The sequence below is a fragment of the Phytophthora cinnamomi genome (assembly GCF_018691715.1).
Source record: "Phytophthora cinnamomi strain GKB4 chromosome Unknown Contig56, whole genome shotgun sequence".
Lineage (NCBI taxonomy): Eukaryota > Oomycota > Peronosporomycetes > Peronosporales > Peronosporaceae > Phytophthora > Phytophthora cinnamomi.
In genome coordinates, this window is record NW_027150989.1 from 926,150 (window position 1) to 935,260 (window position 9,111).

At 48.9% G+C, this 9,111-nt stretch overlaps 2 protein-coding genes across 2 annotated transcripts; one reads left to right on the forward strand and one right to left on the reverse strand.

The window, feature by feature from the left end:
• Positions 1-222: 222 nt before the first annotated feature.
• Positions 223-1,209, forward strand: IUM83_14917 (Histone-lysine N-methyltransferase; the record flags this gene model as incomplete). Its single annotated transcript, XM_067939694.1, has 1 exon — positions 223-1,209. One exon carries the CDS (start codon positions 223-225, stop codon positions 1,207-1,209), a length of 987 nt encoding a protein of 328 aa, XP_067787870.1.
• Positions 1,210-6,517: 5,308 nt separating this feature from the next.
• IUM83_14918 (putative secreted RxLR effector protein) lies at positions 6,518-6,955 on the reverse strand (the record flags this gene model as incomplete). The annotated part of the gene is made up of 1 exon (XM_067939695.1): positions 6,518-6,955. One exon carries the CDS (start codon positions 6,953-6,955, stop codon positions 6,518-6,520), a length of 438 nt encoding a protein of 145 aa, XP_067787889.1.
• Positions 6,956-9,111: the final 2,156 nt, after the last annotated feature.

Genomic DNA, 9,111 nt, shown 5'->3' on the forward strand with positions numbered 1-9,111 from the left:
ATTCCGAAGCACACTGGGATCACTAACTACACGATGGCCGATATCGACCGCCTCCTGATGCTCGTTGAGAAGCTTCTACCTCTGGGCAGGGACGCGTGGGAACGCTTGCAAATGTCGTACAACGCCAATCGCCTAAGAGGTTCGCCTGAGAGAGATTTCGAGAGCTTGCGACGCAAGTTCAAGGTGCTACACAGCACTCGGAAGCCGACCGGTGTCCAGGAAATGCCCGCTCACATAAAGAAGGCCAAGCAGGCGAAGCAGGCCATCGACGACAAGGCCAAGGTCGTTGAGATGGACGACGAGGCCGATATCGACCAGCCCGACTTCTGCTTTGACGTTGATCCGGATGACTCCTTCTACGAGGACGTCGACGGCGAAGGTTTGCGTGTACCTCGTGAAGCCACCGTGACCGTATATGGGCTCACCGAGTCACCGGGCTCCGACGGGTCGGTCGAGGAGGTGTCGACGGCTTCCAGCCGTTCATTGAACCGTGGCGAGTTCCAAGACCTGCTCACTTCGCCGATGTGTGCGGAAGCTCAGGATGGCGATTCCCGCACGCCACGTTCTGCTCCTGCCCGAGCAATGCCGGCTACACGACGCTTTGGTTGTGGAGGCTTACCACAACCCCGCAAGGGGGATGCCAACGCCACCGGTGGCGAACCTTCGTTACCGTCGCTGCGGCCATTGGTGCAAGGTGTCGGCACCGTCAACCACGACGACCTCGAAGGGGCCAAGTACTCGAAGCTTCAAAAGGCCTCGAATCGCCTTGGGGGTGGAGATTTGTCTAGTTTCCGCGACACTGTGGGTGCAAAGCGCACTCGCGAAGACGACAGGGACACGGTCGAGGCCAGCTACGCCAAAGCCAAGCGCATTCCCGCGATGAGGGCCACCACCTCTCTCAAGACAAAGCTGAATGGTTTAGAGGGTAGTTCCCACAGCATGCGAGGACGCATCCTCGAGACGCTTTTGCTGCTGTGTGAGGAGAGTGATCGAAAGACGGAGGCTAGTCGTGCGGACGAGGAACGGCGTCGCCGTGATGAAAAAGCGGAAAACGAGGCTCGGCTTCTAGAAGCAAAGGCGGAAGCCGAGGAACGCCGCCGTGAGGAAACACTGGAAAGAGAAGGCCGTGCATGCCGTGATCGTGAAGAAGCGCGTGACCGTACTCAAGATCTGCTCCTATTGATTGGTGCGTTGACCAAGAAGGAGTGAGTGGAGATTGACAAGTTCAGATGTCATACGTGATCATCAAAGCGAGGCTAACCATTTACTTTGCAGTTCCTTTGAATTTGTCACTTACCACTAAACCTCCCAAACCAAACGTGTTGTTCATGATCTTCTACCGTTTGCATAATAACTTCATGACATTCTAGCATGCGTGCTAGAACTTCATGATCCACTAGCGCGTTCATCATATTGCATCTACCCTCATGCAAAACGTTAACAACAAGTTGCTGTTGTAGCCGACGATACCGTTCAAATCAACTACAAAGAGAAATATATTTTTGGTTCATTACAAACAATGCTAGCTTGGACTCTACGCGTTTGATAGCGACAGCTCCATGTCGCCTGAAAACGTCGTGCGTATCTGCGAGATGCCGACCGTGCGGACACGGTACTAGCCATTCTGAAGGCGTTGTTGATTCTGCGGCCGCGAAGAATGGGGTCGTACGGCAGCGGGAGATTAAGGCGACTGTATACCTTCTGCATGCTCCCCATCCCCCACTCCGCCGCCTGCCGTACCGAAGTGATGGCGTTGTGAAGCGTCCGCGCAGAGCTTCTCAGCGACGGCAGAATTCTCTCGAGATCTCCATCTTTGAGCGGTGTCAGGATGCGACCGACCATGGCGGTCGACCATGGAAATGCGGAGTCCGATACCACGTTCATACGTGCGTCGGGGCAGTACGTGGGGTCGAGTAACTTAGTTCTGAAGCCGAACGAGGTGTCCGAGCCGTTCCATGACCCGGGGCAATTATGCTTGCACCAAATGATGCAGCCATCGGCTGCAAAGCAGATCGTACCAGTCACGAATACCGTGTGCAACCACCCGTTACCCATGGCATTTTGCAAGTCTGCATTTGAAGGCTGTTGGACCTAAAGTATTAGTTATTAGTACGTTGTATTTCTCTTTAAGCAAATAACAGTTTTGCAAAGTGAAACTAACCTTGAAGTTCTTCCCATCAATGAAGCCGAACGTGTGCTTGAGAAGTGGCTCGCGGGCTTCCACGAGCTGTGCCAATTCGGCTTGGCGAGAGGGGGACGGCTACGAGATCCTTACCGGGGCGTAGCCGTCCAACGCACCTGCTAGTGCCTTCTCTGCATGGCGTAGTGTTCTCGATATGGTGCTCGGCGGAGCACCGAACATCATACACAGGGAGCTCTGCTCCATCGATCCAACGTAGAAGCACAGGACCAGGCCCAGGATCTGGTGGTAGTGGCGTAGCTTCGTGGGGGCGCCCACGTGACGTGCTGCGTGGAATGTAGTAGAAGCGGCGAAACCGCCGCAGTAGCTGGTCGAAAGCAGACCTGATAACGTGCACGTCTTAGATGTAGCGCAGAACATTAGCGACACTAAGATAACATCATACCTGGTTAAGCTCGTCGCGTTCAGGAAATTGATGTCGCTGCCGTACGTGTACAGCATCTTCCACGCGGAGCCGTTTGGCGTGTCCAGGCACTGGGTAGTCAGGTCGTGTCGGCTTCGCATGGCTATTTTCCACGCCTCCCCCACCAGCTTGTTGTACACCTCCCTGAGCACCTCGTGCAGCGCTTCCTCCTGTCTGAGAAAGGCACCAGTCAGCACCACCAGCGCATCGACGTCCGCTGCAGCCATCGCTTCGGCACGGGTGCCCGAGGTGCGCCAAATCCGAAAGTGATGAAATCTGGAAGGGGTGCGGCGTTGGAGGTGTCCGGTGTGAAGTGACGGGTACATTTTCAGAGCCATCAAACGGCTATTGCAGTTACATGCTTCAGGGCGACATCAAGCAGACACAAGTGACACATGTAAGGTAATTGCGGTGGAGCTTCCGAGCGCTATGTCGATATATATCTTTTTAAAACCTGTCATATCTGCTGCAGATATGACTGACGTTTAATGTATTTATGGTAGGCACCCATTAGATTATTTTCGGGTGTTGAATCATTCGTACTGCGCGACGTAGGAATCAATTTTTCTCTTCATACCCTGTTTTGCCACCGTCTAATTCTTTCATGAACTGAGGAGGAACGGTTGGTCATGATGCTCGCGTTGAATTGCTTATATAAGCAACGAGGTCCCTCTTGTTGCCTGGGCTGATGTCGATCCTGCGAAGGCCCAATCTTGCGTGCCACTCCAAATAAACACCAATTCGCAGTTCGAATCGTTTGGGGCTGTTTTTCGGATGTCATCAAGTAACATTGGTGCAACATTCTCCTACTCCAGGGATGTCACCGAGTAACATAGGTGCAACACCAGCCATCTCTGGAATACAGGGCGGTTTAAACATCAACAGCGCCTGCAGTCGTCCAGAGAGCTACGTCTACTTCGGCATTCGACAACTCGTGGGCCATGAAGGACGTGCGGTTCTCGTCGCTGCAGGGCGAGTGCGTCTTCCTGATGCCGCCAGCGCACCGGCTGCGCCGCCCGCTCACTACTTCCACCAGGCCGGTTTCTTTGCAAATGAGTTTCGTGAATATTAAAATGTAATAATTCTAGCAATAGTCATCAACCTGTTTGGTATTCTAAAGGATGCGCAGTATACAATTCATTTTCCAATCAAGGGTACTGTTATCACTTCATGTCTTGGCACGACAATGAAGCAGTCTTCTTGATACTGAATATAAATAGCGAGGACTTCAGATGTTTGTAGGCTGCATTTCGTTTGCAAAGCATTTGCTTAATTAATTTTTATTTGTATCCATGACTCCGTGAATATAGATGTGGTGTTGCTGGGGTACGTCGCGAGGATTTTGTGGTGCAAGTGGATGATGATCAAGTTGTGGATCGACAACAGGCAGTGCCTGTACCGCGATATGACGCACACCTCCTTCGCAATGCAGCTTGTATAATGTAGATGATAGTGATGCTGCAGAAGCTGAGCCAGTCTTGTTCAGATTCATAAAATAATGTACGCAGGTTATGAGGTCGCATATTGCCAGAATGTTCACCGATAACTCACATTGGCAGCCAGTAAATGGAGATTTCCAACACATACGTCTCACATTGCCAGCCAGTACATGGGGCTTTCCAATGCATACGTCTTCAACTGTAACGAAGAAGGCTACCTCAGAATCAGCTCTTTACTACATATAGTATTATCGATATCATATCACATCACATTGAACTTAATTTTCTATAATCATAGTACTAGTATCGTCTACTGATTTGAGGCAGTAAGAAGCGATTGTCACCATCTTAAAAGCATATTTCAGTGCTTAGGCCGGTTCTCAACCGAGGCGGACGCATGCGTTTTCGGACACTTTGTGATCTGATTGGTTAACAGGACGTTACAAAAATGATACTGCACAACGCATGCGTTGGCAAGCGTTAACAACTTTTGGCCAATCAGTGCACTGCATTATTTGCATTCCCCCTCAAAGCACTCCCCCTCCTCTAACATGGCGTCGGTCCGGCTTCGACGTGCTTCTCCCCCGCGCTTCACCCCCACCGCAAGGTAACGGCATCGCTGGAAAGCTGCAGATGAGCTGTGCGGCCTTCTGGTTTGTTTGGTAGCCATCAAGCGACACCAAGCAGCACGAAAAAAAAAATCCAACAGTTCGAGAGCGGACTTCGTGGCGAGTGCATGCTTCTACGCTACTTAGAGATTCAGCTTTCAAGAGACTCTTCAGGGGCTTGGTGGGTTGGACCAGCTTCGCTCCCCATTGCCGGACGGGGGAGTCTTGGTCAGCGCTTCAGATATTGTTGAGTCGTGAACCACACGTAGATCACACAGAGTAACAGTACAATGATTGGATAATATTGATCAAACACTGGGCCAATCAAATTTGGTCAGTTTCATTCTCAACCAAGCATACGGGGTAGGGCACGCATGTAACGCACGCGTCGAGAAAAACGCTTTGGTTGAGAACCGGCCTTAAGGTTGAATTATGGAAATTCCTCTCGACGAGCCCGTGAACACCTACGTCCCTATCATTTCTGCGGTCGCTTCTACCATTTATAAAGTGCAAGGGGAGACACTGGAATCTATGGTTGTTGTCGAATGGAAGTTGTCGGTCAGAATCATCGATAAGACCCAGCAAACATACCTGTTTGTAACGGATTCATGTAACTATGCATGATTCGTCAATTTCTTCATACGTAAATTATCAATTGGTACATTTGGCGTACACGTCAATTGATAACTTGACCAATGACAGTTGAGAAGAAGTTTTTGTCAATAGTTTAGCGGACGTAGCTACAACAGGGTAGTGCAGCAACATGCTAGCGACAGTTAAAACTCAATGTCACTCTTCAATTTTCCATCGTGAGCGCTAGTACCATTACACTGTTGGTTTCTTGCGTCGTTTCTCGTTCGGCTTTCTCGACTTTATCTCCCTTTACTCCTATCCTTGCTCAGTGGTCCAAGCCACCAACATCGGCATTGCAAGAAGAAAAAAACAGTTATGCGATCTATCCGCTGCCGTTTTGCGATCTTTTAATACCAATTAATCTATTCCTTTTCAGTCTATATGTCGTTTGTTTCAACCTTCGAACTGCGCCTCCCCCCCGGGTCCACCACCCGGGTCCCCGAATTTGGACATTGTCTTTTTCTACCACACGAACGACACACCAATTTGGACATGGCCTTTGGAATCGCCGCGCTTAGTAGGGGTTGTCAATTGTGCAGCAGCAAGCAAAAACAAAATTTGCAGCAAGACCAGATTTTTTTTGCGGCCATCTGATTGGCTGAGAGTGCTTTTTGCTACCTGCACAAAAATCGATGCTTTTTGCTGGCGATTAATCGTCTCGTGATTGGCGTAAAATGGATTTCGCGAAGAGTCGCCAAAAAAAAAATCTACTTGCTGCTGCACAATTGACAACCCCTAATATGGAAAACACTATAGTTTATGTGGAAGGCGATATGAAGATGAACAAAACATGTTTGGGAGAATTCGTTTTGCGAAGTTGCTTAAAACGTATGAGAGAGTGTGTGGTGAAGGTTTGGTATCGATTGGGCATTTTCCGGATTTTCTCATTTTGCAAAAGCCCCAAGGCGTGCCCAGTTCTTCGAGAGACTCCCTGTTAAGATAAGCCGTTCTTTATGGTTGGGATTTCGGTTTTGCCTTCTTCCTCCCGTCCTTGATGACCTAGCTCTGTCTGCAACATGTATCCGTCTTATTCGAATGTCGGCCAGTGAACTACTACAGATTAAAAAACGGAAGATATGTTGTGTTGCTCTCGTGCTCAATGTTTCCGTTAACCTATGGGCGAATAACAAAATCGAGTGATCTGCTGCTGATATCTCTAGGGACACTTCTACCGATGGTTGTAGAAGTTGGTGTGTGGAAGCGGGTGGTGGTAGACCAAACAACTGACCAGTATTTAGACACGCTGCGGCAAGTGGTGACCAGTTTTTGCGTGGAAGTTCATGCGCTGGTACTCAAGGAGGGCGTCCCAGTTGATGTGGCTCATCATGTCTTTCTCCGACAAACCAAACAACTTCATCTGCTTCGCAACGTAGTCGACGGATCTTTTTTGGGCAAGATAATCACCCAGGTACACCATTGCTTCCTCTTTCGTGAGGTCATTGTCGTTAATGCGTGCCCATGTTCTCTCTTCTTCATCATCGGCATCGGTCGTCTTGCTGGCCCGTAGGAAGCGTTTACTCTTGCCGTTCGCTTGCGCGGCATCAATCGAGCTCAATACATCGGTTGAAGCCAATTTGGCGATCTTGACTTGGCTGGAGATTGCCCCCTGCGAGAGAGCTTCGCTGCTTGCGAAGAGGGCTACCACCACGGACAGGGTGACGAACGAGCGCATGGAGTTGGAAATGTCGGCTTGAGTGGTAGAAAGCAATTTTCAGAATGAGACTAGAGGCAATGGACGCTGCAGCCCTTGAACAGTAAGGGCTCTGCATTGGCTCTGCTTGGGGTCGATTACGGAGCGATTGCTCTCCTGAGACTGATCCTAAAAATTATCCTCGATAGATACAGCAGCAACTCTGCAAATCGAATGGACAACAAATTGAGTTGTGTAGATAGGCTATTTGTGTGACTTTTGACCAATCCCGTCACACTCGTGCTCTCCATCTCCGTCGGGGGGGGCACATGTAAACATCAATGCTACCGAATGTCCTTTGTAATAGCCCCACATATCCTTAGAAATGCATACTGGCCAATAGTAGGGGGAGCTCGCATGACTATGATAAGAATGGCACACGAGTATATACTCTACACATGCGTAAACACGGTGACATCCTGCCTCATAGTTATCTCAAAATTATTTTATAACTCTTGTCACTTGGTGAAATATCAGCATATAAACGACCAAAACTCATTTAAAAAAAAACTTCGACGGGACGATGTAAGCACGACACTGATTGCATGACTAACAAACTCGAAAATCGCTAAGTTCGAAGAAAAACAGTGCTAATTCAAAACAAGAAAAAAACAATAATGATATCCCATTGGACAGGATGATAATTTTAGGGTTGTTCACTGAGCTCTACGCTTGGATTCCAAGTGCTTGCTTTGTTTTTGGGCACGCTGAGCGGGGTGCCCAATTAATTTCGCGAGTCTCCTTGATAAAGCATAAAATGCAGACATATGATATTTCAGGGCGCGCGAGGTGTCCTTCTACAAAGTTACGGAACCTTTTTTGGCGTGTCTCATGCGACACGACACCTACGGTGATTTATAATATACTAGTACCACCCTACTTGCAAGTTTTACAAACCGACTGGTCCATGCAATTTTTAATTTAAGGCTACGTTTTCTGGCGATTTCAAGAAAGAACCACATTTTTCATGACTTGCAAAAACATCCGGAGCACTTTTCAGGCAATTTGCAAACCTGTGCTACAGCATTTTGACACCCCACTATGTAATAATGCAGACCGAGACGTTGGCCACCTCTGGGCTCAACAAGTATCCATTACGTCACTCAAACTTGATGAACGCATTTGTAATGACATTGTATAGCTTTCAGGTGTCAAAAATGTGCTTTTTGCTGCTGCCGAAGACACGCTGGGGGAGACGGCGAGGCTCCCGGAAGTTTAGCCGTAGTGTATTGCCAAAGGTAAATAGCAAAGTGAATAGGATACGAGGTACTCCTAGTGCTGTGGATCCTGCTAATTAATGAAGCCGCAGCTACTGTAATCTAGGTTATCGTTAGCTAGTCATCAAGTTTGTCGTTATGGCGCACTGGATTTCTTGCTGGTCACCAGCTTTACGTTACGCTCAGCTTGCTTTTCGTTATGCACACGTTTGTTGTCGCAGTCATCACGTTTGCCGTTATCGACTGCGACCAGTTGGTGCTGAAGCTGCTAGCTGGAGATTTCCTCCACTACACTATTATTAATAACTTATGTTATTCCTATCCCCTTCTATATGTTATGGCATACAGCAGTGATATAGCCAATCAGGGAATGACCTCCGTGCACCCTAAGTTAGCCCCGAACTGTATGTTTCGGAGCTCATTTTGCCATCCGATGGCTCGTACGCAGCGCCGACGTTCAAGGCGACGAAGGTCGTCAGGTAAAGCCGCACGCTGTTTCATCCTACCCTACGTCACACAATGTAAACGTCTCGGGCCATTTTGTTGCTTACAATGATATCGAAAAGACTATCAACCACTTCTATCCTGAGCTGCCAGCGGCTAAATTGGACGAAGTGCTCAGTGAAGGATGTCTACCGGTAGATAAGATTGTAGGTGTTTTCAGCGCGGAATCGCCAGAAAGCGTTGCCTTAAATTAAAAATTACATGGACTAGTCATTTGCACCTTGGCTTGCAAAAACTTCCAAGTAGGATGTAGGATGGGAAATGATGGTGTACACCATTTCCCAAGCTATTTGCCAAGCGTGCCGTGGACACCCGTGCAGTCCTCAAGAGAGACCTCGACACTTGCCGCGCAGCCGTACAGTATGAGTCCCAACCTGCGCATGGCGGCTCTCACTGGGCTGGCAGTGTACATGACCG